This window comes from Hippoglossus stenolepis, chromosome 23, assembly GCF_022539355.2.
Source record: "Hippoglossus stenolepis isolate QCI-W04-F060 chromosome 23, HSTE1.2, whole genome shotgun sequence".
NCBI classification, from domain to species: domain Eukaryota; kingdom Metazoa; phylum Chordata; class Actinopteri; order Pleuronectiformes; family Pleuronectidae; genus Hippoglossus; species Hippoglossus stenolepis.
The window spans coordinates 4,218,328-4,242,325 of NC_061505.1; the positions used below are offsets into that span (position 1 = coordinate 4,218,328).

The 23,998-nt window shown below is 43.1% G+C and overlaps 4 protein-coding genes across 5 annotated transcripts in view; 2 read left to right on the top strand and 2 right to left on the bottom strand.

Moving 5' to 3' along the window:
• The window catches only part of tesk1b (testis associated actin remodelling kinase 1b), a 33,764-nt gene extending 23,337 nt beyond the window's left edge, over window positions 1–10,427 (bottom strand). The window contains exons 1-3 of one of the 2 annotated variants that reach the window (XM_035148573.2): window positions 10,291–10,427; window positions 6,116–6,324; window positions 5,251–5,352 (exon numbers count right to left, since the gene is read on the bottom strand). The gene's annotated coding sequence lies outside the window, so the exon portion shown is untranslated. Of the gene's footprint in view, window positions 1–3,671; window positions 3,808–5,250; window positions 5,353–6,115; window positions 6,325–10,290 lie in introns of those variants that run through there. The other variant, XM_035148572.2, reaches the window with a different exon arrangement.
• Window positions 3,832–11,374, top strand: faah2b (fatty acid amide hydrolase 2b). The gene is made up of 11 exons (XM_035148575.2): window positions 3,832–4,092; window positions 5,221–5,303; window positions 5,560–5,696; window positions 6,143–6,352; window positions 7,141–7,260; window positions 7,388–7,523; window positions 7,651–7,768; window positions 7,856–7,975; window positions 9,487–9,598; window positions 9,975–10,163; window positions 10,337–11,374. Exons 1-11 carry the CDS (start codon window positions 3,832–3,834, stop codon window positions 10,510–10,512), a joined length of 1,662 nt encoding a protein of 553 aa, XP_035004466.1. The 3' UTR covers window positions 10,513–11,374.
• Window positions 11,375–12,081: 707 nt separating this feature from the next.
• nelfa (negative elongation factor complex member A) lies at window positions 12,082–17,977 on the bottom strand. The gene is made up of 11 exons (XM_035148576.2): window positions 17,685–17,977; window positions 16,136–16,307; window positions 15,060–15,221; window positions 14,793–14,882; window positions 14,546–14,673; window positions 14,341–14,410; window positions 14,142–14,230; window positions 13,946–14,054; window positions 13,523–13,851; window positions 13,146–13,245; window positions 12,082–12,891 (listed from the first exon to the last, which is right to left on the bottom strand). Exons 1-11 carry the CDS (start codon window positions 17,892–17,894, stop codon window positions 12,707–12,709), a joined length of 1,644 nt encoding a protein of 547 aa, XP_035004467.1. The 5' UTR covers window positions 17,895–17,977; the 3' UTR covers window positions 12,082–12,706.
• A 766-nt stretch (window positions 17,978–18,743) lies between these two features.
• c23h4orf48 (chromosome 23 C4orf48 homolog) lies at window positions 18,744–21,783 on the top strand. Its single transcript, XM_035148491.2, has 4 exons — window positions 18,744–18,864; window positions 19,077–19,212; window positions 20,352–20,440; window positions 20,626–21,783. Exons 2-4 carry the CDS (start codon window positions 19,101–19,103, stop codon window positions 20,695–20,697), a joined length of 273 nt encoding a protein of 90 aa, XP_035004382.1. The 5' UTR covers window positions 18,744–18,864; window positions 19,077–19,100; the 3' UTR covers window positions 20,698–21,783.
• The last annotated feature ends 2,215 nt before the right edge of the window (window positions 21,784–23,998 follow it).

The window sequence follows — 23,998 nt, forward strand, 5'->3', positions numbered from 1 at the left end:
AAAACATTAAACATTTATATCACAAATGTCTCAAACATGTAGCTGCAGTGTTTTCAGCTTGACCTCATTCAGTGTGTGTAGCCTGCACATGTCCAACATGTATTTTCCACATCAGAAAATAAACTCAAATATGGGTCATGATCAGGCCTCGTAAAACATTTACAACGGCGAGAAAAGGTTTTTTCCTCAATATTTTCCACATCTTTTATTGACGATGCATTTTGTTTGGATTTATTAAACCACATTTCAATACTAAGGAGCTAACGTAATGAAGTAATGTAAGTTATCTGGATTTGAGAGGAAATTCCCTGGATGTTTGACTTGCTTGTTTTATCGAGAACATTTAAAAAATAATCAAAGTAAAAGTCAAAACACTTTGAATTTTAATTAATGAAAATGGTCACTTAGACTCATATAACTTTCCCTTTCGCCCCCGGGGGCAAACCCATCAGCCTTACTGGTCTCCAGGGCGATGGAGGTGCTGGAAAGTGGATCAGAGTGAAGTGCTGCTTCATCCAAAGGGAACAGTAAAGTAAATTAGTCTCCACTCAGAGATGACAGGGAACAGGGCGGCTCCTTCACTGGGATCTCATTAGGAAAATTAAATGTGTGGATAATACTATGTCCGGCCCTTTTGGGAGCAGAGGCTATAAAATTAAGATCTAAAATTTTATTGGCCTCCTAAATCTTGGGTGTTATTACAAATTCTCTTTAGCCTGCGTGTAAAAATGTGAAAGTCCGAATGCTGAGGTGTAGGTGGACGACATGTGGCGTCGATCCCATGACAACAGAGACACCAAAGAAGATGGAAATCAGTGGAAAAGCACCCAAAGCCGTCCTCTGTTGTTCACTGACCCAGTATCGTTTTACCCTGAAGGCCGGCGTTCACTCGTGGTTTAAAGTTCCCGTCAAACACAACACAGCACACATGACTTCCTCACTGCGAAGACGCAGCACAATCTCTAAATAATGTGCAGTTACATGCGATAACATTTACTCTGAGCTCTGAGCTCCAGCGGCCTGACACAGGGAATCAAACACTGTGTCGACTGTGTGTTTTCTGCTCTCCCTGTATGGTCTTCCCTCTTGTCCCTACATGCCCGGCAGATTTCAGAGCCTCGGGTTACACCTTACAGGTGAGGAATGATCTGTTTTTCTCCACTAGGTTGGGATTGTGATATGGTTTTCTTTTTTCTTTTTTTTAACTGGGCGTTCCCCCGGAAAAGTCTTTATCTCTGTAATTCTGCCAAAGTCACTTCACTTTGTCAACAGAGATATTATTTGCTCAAGATAAAGCCTCTCAGCCCGGTTTCTAAAGGATTAAGAGGTTGTAGGTCAACGTTGGTTTGCGAAAGGATGCAGCGTTTTCAACTGTGAGTAACATCCACATCCTGCAGTCGACAGAATTTGATAAACGTCATCCTGATAAAATGTCCTGCCTCTGAGCGTCACCTCTTCATTTCAAATCTAGCCGTGAAATGAGGTCTCTCCTGAAATAAGAGGATCAATGAATAGCTCAGCAGGGTGTGTGCTACCATTCTCTGGGTAGTATTGATTTTTCATGTCTCTTATTCACACACTCAAAGCCCAACGTGGAGTTTTTTCAACAATATGATAAGTGCACAACCTGCTCCCTCATTGGGGAAACAATGATCAGGCCAGTTCAGCTGCATTTACAGATAAGATGGAGGTTGTGAGTTAACATATAAAGGACATCTGTGGCTCATTGAAATAAATCCAAAGAGAAATATATTGATCATTTGACAAATCAAATAAATAATAAACAATTTTTCTATTGTGTTGAGTTAGTCTGAATAAATCAAATATAGCTTGAGAGTAATTTCATTAAATAAATTGTGTTTTAATAAGGGCCCGAGCACCGACATACTCGAAAACTCACCAAACATTGGGGGTGCGTCAGGCCTGATGTACGTAATGTATGTATTATGGAGCCCAGCCCCACGATTGACCGACATGCACAAAAAAATCGGTAGTGACCATTTACACATGCATTCTATCGAAGGAGCCTTTGATGACTTTGAAGATGAGTCTCTGATGACATAGAAGATGAGTCTTCTATGTCATCAAAGGAGCCTTCCTCATTTAGGAGAACTGGATTCCGAGACACACTCACAACTCCAGCTTGATCCTGTAGAACATAACCAAGTCCTCAGCATCAGAGATTTCAGACTCAGAATCAAGACCAAGAATTGCCTCCTCATTTTCCTCCTCCTGTTCGTCATACAGCATCGTTATGAACAGGTTAAGTGTAAGTCTAACATGATTGCAACCGGCCATACTAACACCCTGGATAAAGAAAATCAAAAGAAAAACATTCATCTTTGAAGCGGATCCAGGGAACTTTAACATTTTCGAGACAGAGAATAATTCATGGATCTTGATTTTTAAAAAAAAGAGGCAAATTTAGAAGTCTGATTTTTATAAGAGTGTGAAATTTGGCGCAGCTTGATCAAGGGTCATATATTGTGAAATGTAGCACTAGAATGGAATAATTAAGTGAAGTACAAATACTGCTAAATCATACACAGCACATTTTGAAATGCTCTCAGCTACTTTCCACCACTGATTGGATCAGAATAAGGTCTTTTTTTTAATAGCTCTTTCTTAATGAGAAGCTGAAATAGTAAAGGCTAAAGGTAAAATGACTGATAACACCTTTAATCTTTTAAAATGGTTTAACGAACATATTTTGGGAGGAAACAAATATAAGATAATAATAATCTGTGAGGATCTGATTTCAAATGCTGCATATAACACTCCCCCACCTCCGTCATGTGTGCTCAGTGTGATGCTGCTGCAGAGAGCTGACAGCAGATTCTCCACTAACCCACTGACCTGCATTGCAGATAATTTTTTCTTTCTGAAACGTGCTGTGTTTGTTTAAACAGGAAACGCACTGTCTTCAGCCTTGCTGCCCTCTAGTGTTCACACACAGTTCTGCCATTGGCACCTGTTTGGTTTGACTTCATATTATTTAGTCAAAAACTTTGACCTTTTCAGTTTGACTTTTCCTCTAGTGAGTTAAGAATATCTGCAGAAAACAGACCTGAACAGTTAATGAATAGATGTGTCTGGGCGAATATATAACCCTGTTTTCCTGGGTTTGTTTTAAAGGAACACAGGTATCATCTAATGACATCATGTACTGTCAATACATTTATATTTATATATAAGATTATTGCATTTGTATTTCATTGCCTTTTAGAATCACTAGTTTTTTACAGTAATCTAATGAATAGCAATAATAAATCTAATTTAATTAAGTTTGATTTTTAATAAAACTGACATTCTAAGAGGGATTATACGAACTCATAAGTATAAGAGTATACGGCATAAATTAACTTTCTTACTTGTTTTGATAAATCTGGGTTTAAATCAAAATTTGGGTGAAATATTTAATAGTTTTAATGCCATCTCCAAATTTCCTTATTAAATATAGTTTAACAGACAGAATAATTCTTGTTTAATTCATAGGTTATTAATATTTGATCACCTGAGACAGAGAGGTCATCGCCACTGCCACAACAAATTATGACTTCCGGTCACTATTGTCAAAATAAAACAGAAATGCAACAATGTAAGCTTAAAGGTTATAATTGACCCAGGAACCAGTGGTTTGATAAATAACTAAAAACACAAATAACACCCACCCCCTCCATCGTCATAGTGATGAGTGGATTTTCATGTCGGGGGTGAACTATCCCTTTAAGCTGATGTCCCTGGTTGATGTGGACCTGTGGTGGTTTTACTTTGAAGGGACATCACACGATATCCGGTCCTGTCCCCCCTGTGAGCCAGGTTCATGATGACATGGAGAGTTCCGGGCAAACGGCGGCTCACAGATCGCTGCCCGTCCGTCCAGGCTCCGCTCTGCCCGGCGACACCATGGCTCTGACCCGCCTGGAGAGGCTCCAGCTGTGGCTCTTCAAGGCCGTGATGGACGCCCTCTTCGTGCTGTTCCGCCTCTTCTCGCCTCGGACTCCCTGGAGCACGAAGAAGCTGCCGCCGGTCCGCAGCGCGCTGCTGGAAGTGTCCGCGACGCAGCTCGGCCAGAAGATCCGGAGGAGAGAGGTGTGTTCCCCGGCACGGTCCGCTGGCCGCCGGGCCCCGGACACGGGCCTCCGCTGCTTTAACTCTCACCTTAAATTATTTTTACTGTTTTCAATGAATGATCGTTTAGATTTAAAAAGTTATTACGGGTCCAAAAGTCTGAATTGTGGTGTTAGTTAGCAGGTGGATGTTAGGTTTATGTGAGTTTAGTTTAGTATATATTAAATCCACTGAGCTTGTTTTTTTAAATTATAAATCTTATATATAACACACCTGCACATCCGGTTTAATGTTTATGGATGTTTTTATTTTGTTGCTATAAACCCTGAAAGTGAATCGTGTAACCGATTCACTGTGGAATGACTACACACATATTCTCCTTATAGATCTATATTATATTATTATAAGTCTGCAAACCCTTAAAGCTAATCTGTTACCCCTGTGGATCAACTACACACCTATACTCCTTATATATAATATCACTATATCCCTCTATCTATATATGCTGTTTAAAGTGGACACTATATAATATATTTTTTATATCTTATATATGTAAATATAAAATATCAGGAGGCGAAAGTGAAACGTGCCAATGACATCAGATTTTTTATTCATATACTTGTGGATTTCTACGAATACCTACCTACCCTTAAAATATTCAATTTACTTTCATACAAGCTCATAAAAAACTGTAAATTGTGACATTTAAGAATCTTTTATCATCAAATCTTTGACATTTTTGCTTGAAAATTACTCGAACAATTAATCAATGATAAAAACAGACTATTGATTATTTGTCCAATCACTGCAGCTCTGCAACAATATCAAACGTTTGACGGTTTCAGGTTCTTCAATGTCACAATTTTGCTGCTTTTCTTGCTCATGAATATCAAAAAATAATCGCCAGAGTAATTGATAGTCTAAATTATTGTCAGTTGTATGGTTATTATATTGGATTGTTGTATATTGTGCTGGTCAGGCTTTAATTTAGAGTTATAATTAGTGGATTAATCAATAAGTCAACGTGTTTGGAAAATACGATATTCATCCAAGTCTCTTATAAGCATGAGAAGGTCACCGTGTGTGTGTGTGTGTGTGTAATAAATCCCAACACACACCTAAATAGGCCAATTTGTTGTGTGTCTGCAGGTGTCGAGTGTGGAGGTGGTGCAGGCTTACATTGACAGGATCCAGGAAGTCAACCCCTTTCTGAACGCTGTGGTTAAAGACAGGCAAGAAAGAACCAGTCTTCCTCGTCATCTGACTCTTCATCATCCTCATCTGCAAATCAATTCACGATGGAAATCAGTTACAGCCCCTTTGTGCCCACATGACTGTTGTGATGTACTTTATTGTCCACGTTTTACTTTTTAATTTCCCCCTCATGATATGTACAACGCTGCCACATTCCACTATGATGCACAAGCTTAAAAATCTAACTTTTTAAATCAGAAATTCAACATGAAGTTTATTTCCCTCCGTGTCCAGGTTCGCCGCCGCCCTCCAGGAGGCAGCCCAGGTTGATAAGCTGATCGAGGAGGAGACCGGAGGAGAGGAGGTGCTGGAGGACCGGCTGCCTCTACTGGGAGTCCCACTCTCTGTCAAAGAGTCCTTCGCCCTCCAGGGTAACACTTGGAGGACAGAAATCTAATCTCCTGGCAGCTATTTGAAACCAGGCTATTCTCCGATAGCGTACTATTTTTGAATATGCACCAGTATTGATATCATTTATCCACCCACACCCACTCACAGGGAACAGACAGACACTCACTCACTGGACACTTAACAGCTACTTAAGCTCTTTTCAGACTTGAACTCCAGAAAATGAGAAAAACACAGCAGGAGATTGTCCGGGTCAGACGTGTTCACATCAGCGAGGGGTGGAGTCTGTGGTCGAACATGTCAGTGGCAGGACAGGACGTATAAATTCAAAAGGGGAAATTACATGATTTTGCTTAAAGCACATCAACACCGTTTCCACAAAGAATGAGAGGACAAAACATTTTCTACAAATATGAATGAAAACAAGTGTTTTGATCCATACCGCAGTTGACACATGTCCGTCTTGCAGGCATGCCCAACACCACAGGTGTGGTCAGCAGGCGAAGAGTCGTGTCCATCGTGGACGCTCCACCTGTGGCCCTCCTGAAGAGAGCCGGGGCCATCCCGCTGGGCGTCACCAACACCAGCGAGCTGTGCATGTGGTGCGAGTCCCACAACCACCTGAGAGGCATCACCAACAACCCGTACGACCTGGGGAGGATACCGGGAGGAAGCTCAGGTCAGTGACTGTTGTGTTCATGTCTGGAAGAGAAAAGAGGGAATCAGACACTTGTGAAGTTCAGAGGTGAGACGCTTTGGGTTGGACTTGACCTCTTTGTCTCCAGGAGGAGTTCTGGTTTTACCTCATACTCATATTACACTTCACTTGTTCACTTTGTGCAGACACACTAAGACAGAGGCTCTGGTTCTTTAAAGGGGAACTCTTTGTGCCAGAGGCTTTGTGTTTTCAGGTCGTCTGCTCCTCTCTTCCACTCTCTCACGAACACGATACAGCAGGAAGGCTTTTAGGGAATTTCCTCAAACATTTTTTAACTGATCAGGTTTAAGTGGTCAAAGGTAAAAGGTCGATGACGCGCTGACCTCATAAAACACATTCTTGGCATCGAGAAAATAGACAAGACGGCCGGCCACCGATAAAGGAGCGTCTACTCAGCTGACGACCTCTGACCCAAACAGACTGATTTCTGGAATTATTAGTACGATGAACAAAACTTTAACAGGAAGCTTTTGATGATGTTGCTTTTACACAGACTATCAGAGTAGTTCCTATGCTGCGACACAGTCGTACACAATGGAATGAATAGAATAAGAGAGATGGAGGAATAAAGCAGGTTTACTCTTGTCTTGTGCTAGTCGGATAGACCTCAGACAATAAACCTTGTAATGCTGGACACTTTATCCAATTAACTATAATCAAACAGGACTGAGGATCAAGCCGATCCTGTTGCCAGATCCTCCGACTTATCTCCTTCCCCTGTGTCTCTTGTTTTCCATGACCGGCCTCAGGGGGAGAGGGCAGCATCCTGGGAGCGGCAGGCGCAGTCATCGGTATCGGCTCAGACATCGGCGGCAGCATCCGCATGCCCTGTTTCTTCAATGGAATATTTGGCCATAAAACCACTCCTGGTAACTATAGAAACTTAATCTTGAGTTTAATACCTGGATTCCACTTATTACACCTGAGTTATATAAAAAAATGCATGTTTTATTTGAATTTTTATAGGATAAGATAATAATCCTTTTGTCTCTGCAGGTGTTGTATCTCCTGAGAACCAGTACCCTCCTTTCTCCGGCAGACATGGGGAGTACGTCAGCACCGGGCCCATGTGCCGCTACGCTGAGGACCTGCTGCCCATGCTCAAGATCATGGCAGGACCCAACGCTCACAAGTAAGAGCTCAGCTAGAGACCACTTGGTGTTTGGTCAGATCAAGTCGTTGCGGTACGACGGCTCAAAACCGGCGTTGGTTCCCTACTGTTAATCTAAATTGCAGCATTTGCTTACACGTGTTCACAGGTTGTCCTTAAACACGAAGGTCGACCTAAAGAAGCTGCGGTTCTTCACCATCCCTCACGATGGTGGCTCCGCTCTGACGTACCCCGTCAGCGAAGAGCTCCTGGACATTCAGAGAAAGGTGTGTTGAGTCCCTCTGTGACATAAAGTGTCTGACAACCAAACAGGAAGGTTTTTATAATCGATATCCTCATGCGATGTTCTCCAGGTAGTCGAGCGTCTGGAGGCCGACTTTGGAGTAAAAGTGGAGGAGGTGCATTTCCCTGAGCTTCGCTACGGCTTCCAAATCTGGGACACCTACATGGCTCTGCCTGATCAGCAGGGAAAGGTTAGTCCGTCCCGACCAATGTGTCCAGGCATGTTTGCACAGAGAAGCTGTCAAACAACAGATAATCAGTGGTTTCATCCATTTCTCTGCTGGTGGAATGAAGATAAACAGGAAAGATGGGAGAAAAACGGGCCTTTGTTACTTTGCTGCTGCCAGAACTCTGGATGTATTCACATGTTTCACAGTATGGAGAGCAGATCAAGCCTTGGTCACAGAGCTTATTGTGGTCTGCTGCTGAGAAATGGTTCACTAATCTGTTCTCTCTCACCCACGCACACGCACACACACAGAGTTGTGTTTCCATCACCTCACGTCGATTTGCATTTCCCGGAGACTTATCCTACAAATTTAATTTAAAATGCATTAGCTCCGTCAAATAGGTTATGATTTGGCCGCTCTCTGTTTGTTGGTTCATTAGTTTGTCAGCAGGACGACACTAAAGCTACTGAACTGGGTCAAGAAAGAACCCTTTAAATTCTCGTGTGGATCTGGACAAACGGCCAGAGTTCAAAATGGAATTACATTATGAAGACTTGCTCTTTGTCCCCATAGGAAGTCAAATGTGACGGAGCAGATGTGTCCCCACAACATGAGTTATAAAACTACACAGCAGATCCTTGGTTTAACTTGTATATGTATATATTACCACAGTGTCATTACTTATTCACAGTGTCTTGGCATGGAATATTGTATATTCAGCTTCAAACGATAGTACATTTACTCAAGAACTGTACTGTGGTTTTGAGGTACTTGTAGTTCAATTAAGGATTTAGATTTTTATTTTACTCTATACTGCTGTACATTTATTTAACAGCCGTGGTCACACTTTACTTTTCAGGTTAAGATTCAACATAAAGATAAATATGATGTGACGCCTGGCAGAAAACTGTCTGGCTGGCGTCATGACTCATATTTTTCTCATTGTTGCATTAAATAACTTGAGGTTCCTTTCAAGGTTTGAATCAAGCACATTTATCTAGTGAGCCACTTCCTGGGCCTGAGGTCGAGGTTGGTAACCACTCGACTTCTGAATTTAAAGTAAGAATCCCGGACTTTCTTTACGAGGTCTGCAGAGTGTGGTGTTACTGGAGAACAGCTGGATTACAGAGAGCTTATGACACAATAACCTCTTTGTTCTGGCTCCTTTCTCCTTTTACTTTGAGCTCAAGTGGATTTTAAATTGAGTGTTTTAAGCATCAAAGCTTCAAGATGATTTCATAAAGAGAGCGTGTGGTTTTTCTTTTTCTAATATTTTACGTGCCGAGTATTATTTCTGCTCTGAAGCATTTCACGACTGTTAAAGTGCTCGTTTCAAATGAAAGCCCAGTGTGGAGACATCACAGTCACTAACAGGCATTAACACAGGTGAAGGTTTCCAGCATGCTAATGATTACTCTGCAGAAAGAACACCACTGTGTGCCAGCTAAAGATGATTTACACACTCAGTGGGTCTCTCATTGTGAACGTTGAAACAAAAATCTGTTTGTGTTTAAAATGTTCCCTGGTTTCAGCGTCCTGTGCCGTTTGCTGAGCTGATGGGGGAACCAGGACGACCGGTGTGGCCTATGTGGGAGCTGCTGAAGTGGATAATGGGAAAGTCAGAGCACACCATGGCTGCTATTGGTAAGAGAGAAAACATGTAAATGTCTTAAATCATTTCAACCACAGACTGTAGCATTAAATAACCAATTCAAACTAAACTTAAAGGAAAAACGAGAACCTGAACAAACATCTATGAGAAAGTAGTTTTACATGCACTGACTTTTTAGTTTGTCCCATCAACTAACGTGGAGGAGGTTGGGTTTATGACCTATAGTGCAGCCAGCTACCAGGGGGCGATCAAGATGATTAGGCTCCACTTTCTTTATTCACAGTCAATGGTTTCAACTGGTAATCACAAGTAAACAAGTATAATCCAGACACAGTCAAATATGAAAGAATTATATTAACTTTGTTTTAAAAACGCAAACGAACAATGTGTGTGTTTGTGTGTGTTCAGCTCTGGCCCTGCTGGAGATGACCCGCGTGTCCAAACCCTCGCCCTTCTTCATCGAGCAGAAGGAGAATCTGCAGAGGAAGGTGGACGAGCTGTTGGGCACCGACGGCGTTTTTCTTTACCCCCCACACCCGAGAGTGGCCCCCAGGCACCACCACCCGCTTTTCAGACCCTTTGACTTCGCCTACACCGGTCAGTGATCAGTCCGGACTCCATAGCTTCCACAGTTATATGTTCATTTGTGTTATCCATATTACTTCACTTCACGGAGTAACCCAAAACTCTCTTAACACAGTGTGAAAAGGTTTTTTCCACTTACCTTATCTTTATTTCCGAACATTTCATCCCTTCCTCTCGATCCGCAGGTGTAATCAATATCCTCGGGCTGCCGGTCACCCAGTGTCCCCTGGGTCTGGGCGAGGAGGGTCTGCCGCTGGGCGTGCAGGTCGTGGGCGGGAAGCTGCAGGACCACCTCACCCTGGCCGTGGCTCTGCACCTGGAGAAGGCGTTCGGCGGCTGGAGGGAACCTGGGGCCGAGTAAAACTCAGCCACGACCAAATCTCCCCACCGGAGCCTGTAGTACACAATCAAACCAAGAGGTACAATCAGTGCACTGAACGTTGTAGATTCAAACATTACTTTGTACTAATGAGGGATCTGCCGCTCCGCGAGGTGATTCTACCGTCCACCCTGTTCAGGGACTGTAATGTTGTGAAAATAAGCTTTAAGAATAAAACCGTTGATTTTTGAATATCTTAAATCAAACATTCACATTATCAGAGACAAGGGTTTTGTGCAGATCATGTTTTACTACTCCAGTGAAACATGGAACTCTAGATGGCAGATATGTTTTTACACTTTGGTTTTACCTCATTTTCTTTAAACCAGCAGCTGTACACTTACATGTTCAGTAGACGCACTGTTACTGTTCCAACTCTCTAAAGGTCACTCCATGATTTCAGTATAAAATGGCCCCGCACACAGGTTGGTTCTGCTCTGACTAATTAGCCCTGCCAGAGGCATGCTGGGAGTTTGTCAGCTGACTCCTCAGCCAGGTGAACATTGTCCTCTGCCAGCAGGTGCAACTGGTCTAGTGAGGAAACAACCCCCCAAAGAAAAGAAAGGTGTCTGGGACCTTTAAACTCATATCTAATACTCTCCATGTATCATACTGTAATATATATATATATATATATATATATATATATAGAGAGAGAGAGATGATAAAAAGGAAGACTCACCGGACATCAGTAATGGACGACAACAAATGTTTTTACACGCTGACGAAGTTGTGCTAAACCTTTGTTGTGTGATAATATGAATGTTGCATACTGGCAGTTAATTGTGGCGCCTGTTTTATGCTGCAACTCGTTTGTTTCGGCAAATAAAATTTAAAAAAAGTCTGTCTGAATCTTTTTCTCTCATTTATACAACTTCACATCTTCTTAATGACCGGAAACATATTGTTGCAGCCGGTGCACGAGTCCGGGGGAAAAGGCCGTGGGATCCCAGAGGCACCGAACCAGGAAGAAATATTGTTAATGTGAAGAGATGTGTTCTGGAAATAGTTGTAATACAAAGAGCAGGATGCAGAAAACAATAGTAGCACAACTGAGCTATAGAGAGAAGAAAATCTATAAATGAAGCTTGGACTGTATATAAAGATGGACCAAATCATCTTGACTGTCCCCTGGTGGCTGGACGCAGTATCGGCCATAGGCTCATTTATTTAATGCAATAAAATATGTCAAAAGCACAAGATGGCAGTAATTGTATCAGGGATATTTCAGCTTTACTTCTGTACAACAGGAGGTCAAGGAGACGCCTCGGCCATCTTTGTACACAGTCTATTGTATTAACCAGTTTTAAGTTAGTACAGTAGATCCAACAGCTTTTCTCTTTCGGTTTAATGTTGCTAAAAAAAAACTGTGGCACTGTCTTTATGTTAATGCACAAGTTAAGAAACACTTGTAGAAGACACATTCAGCAAGTGGTCGTTGTAAATGGTTGGGGGGGGGGAAGATGATTAAAAACAAAACACAAATAGAGGAAGTCGTTGACAGCTCAAACTAAATGCTCAAATTGAGAAAGAACGATGAGAAATGTCCTCTTGGAGTCCGTTGTTTTTTTTTATTTTCTTCCCTTTTAATAAAAGGATGAAGAATTATTCAACATCTACCAGAAGGCTCGACAGCACTGAGAATTATTTACTTCTCATCTCTTTTTTTTTTTTTGGTCACCTCTCGGGCGACGGTCATGATCGTTCTGTGGTTTTGTTTCCTGTCACAAACCCCAGGGTAGAATAAGCTGAATGTGACATTCATACAAAAAAAAAAATACATATCGTCTTTCCCGACACGTGACATGCTTGTACTCCAGAGTACAAAAATGTTGAGAGGCGCCTGCCGTGAGAATAATTCCTCTGCTCAGACTCGTGTAAGCCTCCCGACCACGCTCAGGAATCGGAGGCCACTTTTAAAAAAACAGAAACGATAAAAGGGAAACAACCAAAACAAAAAAGGTACAGAAATATTCTTCGGAGTCCTGCATTTTGGCGGTGCAGGAAAAGGGAGGATCTTTCTCTCCTTGACCATCTCTCACCCTCCCGCTGCTCGATTTGGCCCAGACGTAATTGCAAATACTTGTACGTGTGTAAACATGGTTTTTCTTTTCTTTTAGAAGTGGATAAGAATTTTTGGGGTGTGGGATTTTTTTCTCCGAGCGATTGAGGCGCCTCAGGAGGTGTTGGTGATGGGTTTGTATTTCTTGAGGCGGGTCCACTGTCCTGTGGAGTAGTTCATTTCGAAGACCGTGTCCACCAGCATGGTGGTGCTGCCGGTGCCGTCGGCTTTGGGCAGAACCTCCGTGTGTTCGCTCAGCTTGATCTGGATGATGTCCCCCTGCTCCGGGCACGGGTTCTCTGCAAGACAGGAGGCGGCAGGTGGGTCATTGTTACATTATGAGGTACATTCACTGTAACTAATGGACTGTGTAGTGAATTGGTGTCACAACAAGCAGCAACTTTTAATGACCTTTCACTTATTGACCGTCTCACTAACTGTGTGAAAAATCAGGCTTACGAAAGCAGAAAATTGACACTAATTTGAATTAAGGAGTTTGCATGAAAAAGCTTTTGGTTCCCTGATCAGGCGGCGATCAGGACGACGTGTGTACCTCTGGATCCAGCCATGAAGCCCAGGATGAGGGCCTTCTCGGGTCTGGTGACCTTGTTGGCCGTCTTGAACATCTCCTGGGCAGCGTACATCTGGTCCCTCTGATGAGGAGAAACACGTGGGAGAGAATATTGATTTGATTGATTGATATTTTATAGATTAACTATAACCCGTTATGATAAATAACTATAAATAAATAGAAACCACCAAGTATATAGAACTTGAAAACAATATAGTAAATACACATTCTATAAGTAAAACTGTAAACACTACTCACATACTTTGTTTATTCTAAACTCATTGACAGATTCAGTGTTGGGAGTGAGAACTGTAATCCAAAGGGATATGAATCAACTCCCTGGCTCGTTTACACCTTACCGTGAGTGAGAGATTCTTTTTGGGCTGGGGCTGTGGTGGCGTAGGGGTCGGCGCTGGGGTGGGCGTCTGAGGTGTGCTGGGCGGCTGGGTGGGGGTCTCCGGTTGGCTGGCAGTGGCAGCAGCTGGGGGCCCGTTGTTGGCGGGGGTGGACGCCGGTGTGCTGGGGGACGTGGGCGTGGCGGGATTAGCTGTGGTGCTGGCGTTGTACATAGGCGTCCTCTGTTTGTACTGGCCCGGTAAGGTGGGGGTGGCGCCAGCGCCCGCTGTGGCCGACTCCTCCGGTTGGCGAGCCGACTGCAGCGTGTCTCGACCCGACCCGCCAGCATTTGCTTTGGAAAAGGTGGATGAAGAGAACGTGAGATAACGGGGAAAGTTTCCTCTGTGTGGAAACAAAGAATAAAAAGCAGCGAGGCGGTGTCTGACCTGGCTGCGCCTCGGAGCTGGGAATGTAAGAGGAAGAGGGAACCATGCTGGGTGTGGCCGGCAGGTAACTGGTTGACGGCAGAGGATTCTCGTTCAGCGCCCCGAGTTTCTGAAAAACAAAACAATGAGCAGGTTTGAAAAAAGAACTGAACGATACGAGGGGGGGGGGGGACTGTTAGACAAAGTAGTGAAGTACCTGTGCGGAGCCGAGGCCGGCAGCATAGTCTGGTGTGGTGTTTTCCACCACAGCTTCTTCTTTGGCTGCTTTCTCTCCGGCCTCCGTTTCTACAACAGAGAAAACATCAAGTACAAACCAGTTCAATGACACATTTTAGTACGATGTTCGAGGCGTAGCTCTGAAACTTGGACAGATGCAAGGCAGGAAAAATAGTTACCCAAAGTCTTTCTTCTCCTCTTAGCTTCTCTTCCAGCTCCGACCACATCCAGCTCTGAAATATCTAACAGCTGGAGGAGGAAAAGAACACGATGAGAAAACTCATGACCTCACAGCTGCTGCAGGAACTGAAGGAAACTAAAACACTGTAAAATCAGTTCACACAGCATTTATGATGAGAAACATTAAGCAGGACTTGAAATTACCTTGACCCCCCTCTCCTTACGCAGGGGTGTCCGTGCAGGGGCTACGGGTGTGCGGTTACTGGGAGGGCTGAACATACTGGGGGCAGTGGGGCTGCGGAACGGGGCCTTGGGGATCCCCTTGAGAGGAGCTGTGAAGCAAATGTTGAGACATCTCTTTAGGCGCCGAAATACAAACTTAGTATTTCGATTTTCTCTTCAAATTTACCAATTGGCTGTAAAGAAGTGAATTTATTGGTCTTCAACTCACTTGTAGTGTCAATCTTTTTGACCAGTCCTCTCCCTTTGGCGTGAAAAGGCACTCCGGCTGTCTTTTTCAGCTGTTGGGCTGTTTCTGTGGCTGGAACACAAAGAAATACAGAAGATGTAACTTCAACATTACAAGTCTGAGGGAATCCCCAATACCCCTGTGGGACAACAAAACTGTAAAAAACACAAATTATAAACAAATTTTTTACAATCTTTAGCGCCAAAAAGGCCAAAACCAAACCACAGAAGGTAAAAATGAGGAACTTACATTTCTGTAGCAGCTCTGCTCTGAGGGTTGCACTCTTCGGCTTCCTTTTCAGCTGGAAATGTTTGACAGGGGGTGTGAGGGGTCCAACCAGAGTGGTTAACGCACTCTTGTTCAGGTACTGGCACTCCAGAGGAAGCATGGCAGACGCCTCGCACTCGCTCACTGAGGACGAGAAAGAAGCAAATATTTATGAATATGCAGCAGATGAATAAAGTTTATCCTTCAACAAACAATCAATCAACGTTGCGCCCTCTCTTCCAAATATACACTACACTCCTCAAATGTGTTAAACGCACACATCATAGAAAGTGTGGAGGAATATTTCAAGTTGAATCCTCTCTATAGACGTTTTATTAACCTTTAATACACTTGCTCACCATAAAGATTAGCAGAGCGTGTTTGATATAATTGTCATATAACAGGTGATGCTTGTAAATAAACCTTGTCAACTCATGGAAGAAGTTTTCAGAGGAGCTCTTCAGCAAAAATGTGTAATGAAGCTTGATGCATCACAGTGAATACGATGGTCTGCATGAGTTAACAAGTGTAAAACCTCCCACTTCACAAGAGGGTCCCTGCTGAGGCGTATTCCAGCCCAACAGTCCAGATAAAGTTAATCTCTATTGACAAAGATCACCTCATCATAAAGGTTAGCTCGTGTTAACCTGACATGACCTCTGTCCTACTTAGAGAACACTTGTGTAACTAAATGACCCAAAGTCACCGGCGGTTCGTTGCGGCTGCGTAACTCCGCTCTTATCTCCGACGCTCCGGAGGGTCGAGACAGGAATTTCCCAAACTCATCAGCTAAGCGTGGCACTGTTTGTCTACACTGATCGATGAGGTGCATTGATTTATCTGCTGGGAACAAACTCACATGATGAGATATTGCGGTTTCTATTGCATCTATTTTTCCAAAACAGTGCAAATGCAAATTAAGGGACAGTCCTACGACAGGTTCAGCTATAAAACCAGATGCTGTGTCGTAATATTTACATTTGTTTGACATGTGGGGTCAGGTGTTAGTCAGGGAGGAGCCAAGTACACTGTAAACTGTGGAAAAATCCCCCCCTCACCTTTCTCCCTGAGCTCGCCGAGGATATCCTGCACATTAGGATTCTGCTCCTCCAGGTCCAGGTTGAGCGAGCCGGTCTCTGGGAAGGACTTGAGGATGTCTGCGACCATCAGCACCCACGGCTCCGAGTCCACGGTGGCCAGCTGGATGATCTCCGACAGGGCCTCCTTCATCTGGAGAGAAAGTTCAATAACTTTAAGTCACAAAGGATAAACTTACTCTGCCCGAAAAGTGAATGACCGTTGAATAACTTTCTTCTTTTTGTTTAAAATAAGTTTTTAGTAACAGATCGCTGTGGTGATTTTTATTGATCAATATTGCTTCAGATTCACGATGAACACAATACACATTTTATAGACAAAACAAAAACTGATATGAATCAATCGTGGAAAAAATTGTCACAACCTCATTACATATATACTAAAAGTCACATTTTAGGTGTTTCGCTACATATGTGAACATGATTTATTAATATCATATAAGTGTTATATGCTAATATTATGTTACACCAAGTTCTGGGTTGCATCTTTTATCCATGCCATCAATTATAGTTGTTCTATTATGATATGATAACTTTTGTAATGTTAGGTATTGATCTCTTACTGTTCTATTACTAATAATTTCATTGGACATGCGTCCTCTGCTGCTTCCTTTTCAAGATTTAAACCCTATATATTATTTAATTGTTATGTTTTATCTTGCTTTGCACTTTTTAAACAACATTTTATTATTTAACCGTCTGTTCCTGTTTTGTTATGTTGAGTTTTAAGTAAAGCACAGAGATTGTGTTATTGTTCACTTTGTCCATTCTTTGTAATATAGTTAGTGGATATTTTTTACATGCATAGTTTATGGTCATTATTACATTTAAACATAATCTACATGTGTGATTGTTATTGATGATTTCCCCTGACAACCTGTGGGAGTTTCTCCTGTAGCAGGACGCGTTTATATTCTTCCACGGGTGTCAACGCTCCATCACATCCCGGTCCGCGGGAGGACGTGCGGGACACCGGGGAGCGTGTCACGAAGCCCCGGGCGGCTCGCGGAGGATCTGCGGGGCAGAGGCAGGCACCGCCCTCCAGCTCCCGCCCGGCTGCTCCGCTCTCCTGCGCCCATCCCACCATCATGTCTGGACCAGACCTAGCGGGCTAATGTCGGCTGTCGTCGCCGCTAAGCCACCGGGGGGGGTGGAAACGCTCGAATACCGCAGATAAGTTAGCTGTTAACCCGCCAAACTTTAACGCGGTTTGTTTAAAACCCAACTATCCGCAAGTTGGAGTTTAGAAAGTTCGATTTAAGTAGTTTGCGGCGTTTACTAACAATTAAAACAGTCGGAACAGTAGCGAGAGAAGCTAAGCTAATGCTAACGCAACATAGTTAAACGCGTGGTTAGGATGATTTAATATCGGATTTAAAACACCTCCCGGAGGAGCAGGGGCTTCGCGGGGAGCCGCTAACCCGCACCGGGGGCTCTGTTTCCCCGCCTGCAGGTGCGAGTTGAACACCCCACACCGCCAGGCTAACGCCGAGCTAGCGCCGCGGCTCACCTCGTCCACGGTCCGCCGGGGGAGGTGCAGCATCCCGAGCAGCAGCTTCAGCTTCACCGGCGGCGACAGGCTGGAGAAGCACAGCCGAATGTTGTCGATGACCGACACCGTGAGCAGCGAGGCGATGCTCGGCGGCGTCCACAGCTCGTCCGTGGAGCCCAGCTTGTTGTGAAGCCACAGGCCGGTGTCGCTGTCCTTCATCGACGCCATCTTGGAAAAAGAAGTGTTTTGAGTGCGGGCATTTTAACGGGCTACCTAAGAAAACAGCAGTCAGGACCCCGCCCACACCGAGCAGGAGGGGTTCTGCTCCATCAGCAGAGCGCGTGAAACATCTGGGATCAGAACAGCTGTAATTCACATGCAAACTCTTTGACTGTGTCTGATTTCATTGGTTTATCAATAAAGTTTTCACCTGGACAATGCAGATGTGTTTGGGTCTAACTTGTAGTAAAGTGCACGTTTCTTTACTCATTCAGCTCTTTTTCAAATTGAATCAGTATCTGGATTAGAAACTGGTTTAACTCATGTGATTGGTTTGTTCACAATGGGGACTACACACAACTGAAGCAGTATATGACAGGGGGGTGTATTTACATTTTTCTGATCATGACAAGACCACGTCCAAAACCTTTTTTGTCACGATGAAACAACAATAACACTTAAAGCTCTTGAAAGTCACCATATCTTGAATTATCTGCAAAAATATCTGCAAATGTGACGTATATTATATAACGATAATCAAAATATATACTCTAATATCCAAGAAAAGAAGCAATACTGTATTTAAAAGCATTCAAAATACTTTGACGTCAGTACCAGTATTGCACATGAATATATATGATGTACACATGTTATAACAGCTTTGAGTTTTAATAATATTATAGTAATATCATTTTTTAAAACAAAAGTAGTGACACAATTCCAGCCTCTCAATGAATGTATTACAGGCTTGTTTTTTATTTGACTTAACTGATTTTATCCAGATATAATTAACTGATAACTTGGTCGAATCTGTGGTAAAAGCATATTTATCCAGGCTTTAATTCTGAATGTTCACCGGAAGTCCTGATTCTGGTCCCTGGAGCATTAATTATAGATGAGCCCCGCGCACGCGCACTACGCTAACCTACATAAAACAACCCGCATCCTGCTGACCGTGAACACCATCGTCTGATCGGAGGTAGGTCGCTAAACACACGTCGGGTTTTCTGTCTAATCTGTGTTTCTTCACCCCCCCACGGGACGATTCACCGAGGAGACGCAGTGTTTCCCTGAACAAAGCCCGGGAGCTGCAGCGTCTCATTCACCGACGGCCGTGTAGGACATTTTGCCTGTGCTGTGTGTGTGTGTGCGCAGCGCGAACAGCTGCTGATGCTCGTGTCCGTGTTAAAGGTGATCGACCGTCGGAGCAGCATCATGACCATGTCCAGATGTTCCCTGCAGACAGCGGTGCTCCTGCTGATGATGCTGCAGCTCGTCTGTGTCCCCGCAGCCGCGGAGGAGCCCGGCACCGTCATCCCGGCAGAAAGTAGGTGCACCGGGGGGTCGAGGGGTTCCTGCAGGGGTTCGAACCCTCGTCAGGTTTCATCCGTTCCGCCTCAGTCAGGTTCTCTGACGGTCGCAGCTTCCTGCTGGAGTTTCTTAATGAGGACTGAAGGTCGTGTTAATTGGTGGAGACGGTTCACCGGGAAATCCACATGAAACTGGGCCTGCACTTAACCACACTGGAGGAAAGCACCTGCCATTTCCTAGACTGGACCTTATTATAAACATTTATATACTTAGTATTATCAAGACTGAAAACACTCTGAAATGATATGAACATCTATATGTGAAATTAAACCTAATAGAAGGCAAATCATTATTTTAATTAACACATTAGTCTGCAGACCATTGTCTCCATTAATCAACTGTGGTACATATAACATATAGATTTATCACAGCTCAAGGTGATCTGATGTCAAAGCTTGTTGGATTCCTAGATATTCACTACTGTTACATATGGGATCAAAATACTGAAAAATAATCTTCTGTCTATTTTTGTCCAGTGACTAAAATCAACGATCAAAATACTTATAAATAATTACTTTAGACACTAAACAGTCCTAAAACAGAGTATCACATGTAATACTGTATATACTTGTATATATTTCTCTCAACCCACACTGATCTGTGTCAATAGTTTGTTTTGTTCCCCAGAGAAATTCACTTTACTATAATATATGAAGGAGAAAAGCATCAAACTGTTGAAAAGCTGGAACACGCAAATATTTAGGATTTCTACCTTAAATCAAATATCAAAATATTTCTATTTAGTTTTCTATCCATCAACAAATGAATGCAGTTGATACAGAATATGAAGAAACAACTCAGTCTTCTTCTTACAAATGAAAAGTTCAATTTAAAACCAACAATACTTTTCCTGTACAACCACATTTCTGACCCAATGACTTAATATAAGATTATTTCTACTCATGCTTCACAACACACGCTGTGATTCCCACTTGTGGCCACAGAGGGCGCTGTGCAACCAGAGATTCACAGGCTCGTTACTCAGATTGGAACTGATGCCTAATTATTAAATGAATAATTCAGACGGTATTTCATTACACCAGGAAAATGTAAATGATATTTCTTCATTCTGAAATGTTTTGCTTTTATTTCCAGGTCGTCCGTGTGTTGACTGTCACGCCTTTGAGTTCATGCAGAGGGCGCTGCAGGATCTCAAGAAGACGGCTTTCAACCTTGATGCCAGGGTAGGTCCTGCTCCTCGGGAGGATTTCCCATTCGTTCAGAGTATTTAACAGCTGATGACGAGTTATTACATTCACACAAAACCTTTATAACACACTAGAGGAAAGAAAAAAACGCACAAAGCACAACATGTCCAGTTTAAAACAAGGTACGCACATGTGACAGTTTTTAAATCTGTCCTTTGCAGACAGAGACGCTGGTGCTGAGAGCGGAGAGGAGGGCTCTGTGCGACTGTATGCCCACCAACTCGCTGCGCTGAGATCTGCACTCCACCACCACCACCACCAGTGCACCCGAGGACACGTCCACCAGTCATCATTACCCCCCCTCCCCCCACCACCACCACCACAACCACCACGCTGAACCCAACCCTGTTCCACCCTCATGTACATTCTCCTCTTAACTTATTCTCACGATAGGCACTTTATTTTTCTTTGTCGTCACGTCACTGTTGAGTGAAGCTTTTATTTCAGATCATCTAAAGTCATGTTTTTGTCTTCGCCTTATTCCGGACGACTTTTTAATCCATGTTTTACAGATGTAGTTTCCACCCTCGTGGGATTTGGTTCAGCTCTCACCTGTCTCCTCTGAAACAAACTATTTTTTGTACTTTTTAGTATTTGACTGAATAATGTAGATATAGTAGAATGCATTGGTAAAAATTTACTTGTCGAATGTGTTGTATGAGATTAATGTTTACGACGATTATACACATCAAACTGTAGCATCTCATGGAATTTATTTACCTGCTTTTAATTAGTTAATTAAATGACCTGTCGGCAGAATGACAATAACTTCACAGATTTCAAATGATTTGATTTTGCAGCCTGGCTTCTTTTGCAAAAAAAAAGAAAAAAGGTTGGGTAACTTAATAAAAAAACTGTCTTTTTAAAATTTTGTTTTGTAAAGAAATGTCAGTAGAAAAAAAAATATAAAATTTTGCAAACATTAGATTTTTTAAGGCAGAGAGAGTGTCCGTGTAGGTCTTGATTTTAGCAAAGCACTGTAGCATGAATTTACTGCACTTTTTGTTCAAGTACTGGTAATATAGATTGTATGTATCAGTTACGTATGTGTACACGAGTACATGTAACGCAGGTGTCCACGGACTTTGTCTTCTCGGTCTGACGGCGGTGAAAGAAGAGTAGTGACGAAGAGTAAAGAATCAGATGAGCTGTGATTTCAGCAGAAGGATCAATAGAAGGAAACTAGCTGCAGCAGCAGGAGATAGAAATAATTATTGTCTTGTTGTTGCTCGTTCATGAACATTGTTCTGTTGACGTCACGTCACAGGAGGATCCATCTATTGTCTCAATGTTGTAACTTAATAAAAACAATGAATGACCTCGACTGTTTTCTCTGACTGGGACTGAAACTGCACATCATCAGTGACGTGAGACAAAGAACCAGGGGGACGGTTTGTGCTGCTGACGCTACGGGCACATACAATATTTCATTTGTGGTGTTTTTATGTGGGAAATATGTCTCATAAATAATAAATCCCAAAATATAATAACTTTAGAAGGCTAAAAAAGGAAATCGGTAGTGGCAGCTGATTAGGTTTTTAGTTTAGTTGGCAGGGATCCACTTCTGTGAATATCTAGTGGAACATGAGCAACACCTTGCACCACAGCAACACTTCTCCTCCGTGTTGATTCATCCAAGGAGCTGTTCTGCAGAGCAACAACCCCTGACAGAGCAGTGTGTGTGTGTGTGTGTGTGTGTGTGTGTGTGTGTGTGTGTGTGTGTGTGGGAGGGGATGAGGTCAGCGAAATCAGCAGGACCTCACAACACCTCTGCTGTGTGGTAGCCTACACACACACACACACACACAAATACACACAACACACCACACACAACACACCAAATACACACACCCCTCTTTATTTATTTACAACAGGGATTACAGCACAGAGAACAGAAAACCTGCAAGGCCCTTATCTACACCAGCAGGAGGAGCCCCAAGTAAAGCAGCTCTCCAGCTGTGTCGCAGTGATGCAGCACTCTCCACTTTCCCCCACGGCCCTAAATGCAGATGGGGTGAAATACGGTGAATCTGAACAGAGGAAGACCGAGCTGCCCCTGAGGCGTCTGCAGTGACCTGGCAGGAGCCTCAGCCCGGAGGCTCCTCCGTGTGCTGCCAGCACCATCAAGGCAAATCCCCTCATCCTGCAGCACAGCACCGGAGCGAGGGCAGCTCCACTCCTCTGGCAGCTTGAAGCTACCAGGCTCCTACTGGAGGGGGAAGTTTGACTAAGCAGAGGAGAGGCTGAATCACTTTGAAGAATCCCTGTTGTCTCCCCTCCCCGTCTCACTCACGCTCTCCCACTCACTGACTCCTTCTCTCTCCTCAGAGGCCTTTCAACTGCTCTTTCATCTGCTCCTGGAGAAGCTGAGTGAACCGCTCCAGCTGTTTGAGATTCTCCAGCAGCGGCGAGCGAGTGGAAAAGGCTCGATATCATCCTCCCTTCAATCCCTCCATCTTACTTGCTCTGACCTTGACACAGACACGAGTGCGGGGCAGCTTTAGCATGTCAATGTAATTCAGACGAGGCTTTATGAGGGACAACTGAGAGGAAAGGAAACTGCAGCTGTGGTTCCTGAACTGTAAAACTTGTATTGTGTATGTGTTGTAATGTATTTACAGACGATTCAAGATTCTACCATTTATCTATTATCCATTCATTTAACGTTTACCTGAGCTGTTTATCTATGACTTTAGCTACTTTAACTATTTGAACTGTTTCACAACTATTTCTACCAATTATTCATTGTGTAGCTATTTCATTGGTTCAACCTTTTACTTATTTGAACTGTTAATTAAACCTGATTGTTGAATTGTTCATGTTTCTCTGCCTGGATGTTTTCTGACCTGCAAGTGACCACCACAAAATTGCTGTGTCACGTTCAGGGGGAACTAATTGAATGAGACTGTTTATAAATGTGAGTCCACTGTTGTGTAACTGTATCTCAATCCTTGTGTGAATAAACAGATTCGAAATCTGTAAATGCACTATTGTGTGTGTTGTTTTGTTAACTAAACATTTAGATGAGATCAGTGTTAACACCTTTAATGAAGTGGGTAAAAACAAAAAAGGCGGGTGCTGTGAAAGTAAAGCTGTTCAGCAGCAGGTGACGCACCTTCCTTATGAACATAAACTCATTTCATTATAATACATAAACAAAAGAAGGAACGATATAAAACTTCAACCTTGGAGCCACCATCAGGTTGATGAGAAAATCAACATGACCTCCCTCCAGCCCACAGACACACTGTTATTATGTTTATTCGTGCAGAAGAAGAATCATAAAAACACGCTGTGTCTTCCTGAAGAAGGTTTTAGTAAATGTTATATATTTTTATTCTTGCTGGGTGCATATTTTCTTATTATTATAGTTTATGCTCCATGAAATGTAATCATTGTCTCTTTAGGCCAATATAGTTTATTACTGCAACTGTGAGACCATGTCATGCAACGTGTTTCAGGGTTTCAGGGACTTTCTGGGACTTTCTGTTTTAGTTTGTTAGTTGATGATTTGGACGCTGAGGATTTAAACTC

What these genes read in the sequence shown, in the direction of transcription:
- faah2b (XM_035148575.2), top strand. Translation starts at nt 3,832, where the DNA reads ATGGAGAGTTCCGGGCAAACGGCGGCTCACAGATCGCTGCCCGTCCGT. An exon ending in TCCTGGACATTCAGAGAAAG is followed by an intron (nt 7,769 to 7,855) that starts GTGTGTTGAGTC and finishes GATGTTCTCCAG; the next exon opens with GTAGTCGAGCGTCTGGAGGC. An exon ending in GCACACCATGGCTGCTATTG is followed by an intron (nt 9,599 to 9,974) that starts GTAAGAGAGAAA and finishes GTGTGTGTTCAG; the next exon opens with CTCTGGCCCTGCTGGAGATG.
- nelfa (XM_035148576.2), bottom strand. Translation starts at nt 17,894, where the DNA reads ATGGCGTCGATGAAGGACAGCGACACCGGCCTGTGGCTTCACAACAAG. An exon ending in CAGCTCCGAGGCGCAGCCAG is followed by an intron (nt 13,852 to 13,945) that starts GTCAGACACCGC and finishes CCTTTTCCAAAG; the next exon opens with CAAATGCTGGCGGGTCGGGT. An exon ending in AAAAGAATCTCTCACTCACG is followed by an intron (nt 13,246 to 13,522) that starts GTAAGGTGTAAA and finishes TCTCCTCATCAG; the next exon opens with AGGGACCAGATGTACGCTGC.
- c23h4orf48 (XM_035148491.2), top strand. Translation starts at nt 19,101, where the DNA reads ATGACCATGTCCAGATGTTCCCTGCAGACAGCGGTGCTCCTGCTGATG. An exon ending in CACCGTCATCCCGGCAGAAA is followed by an intron (nt 19,213 to 20,351) that starts GTAGGTGCACCG and finishes TTTTATTTCCAG; the next exon opens with GTCGTCCGTGTGTTGACTGT. An exon ending in CTTTCAACCTTGATGCCAGG is followed by an intron (nt 20,441 to 20,625) that starts GTAGGTCCTGCT and finishes TGTCCTTTGCAG; the next exon opens with ACAGAGACGCTGGTGCTGAG.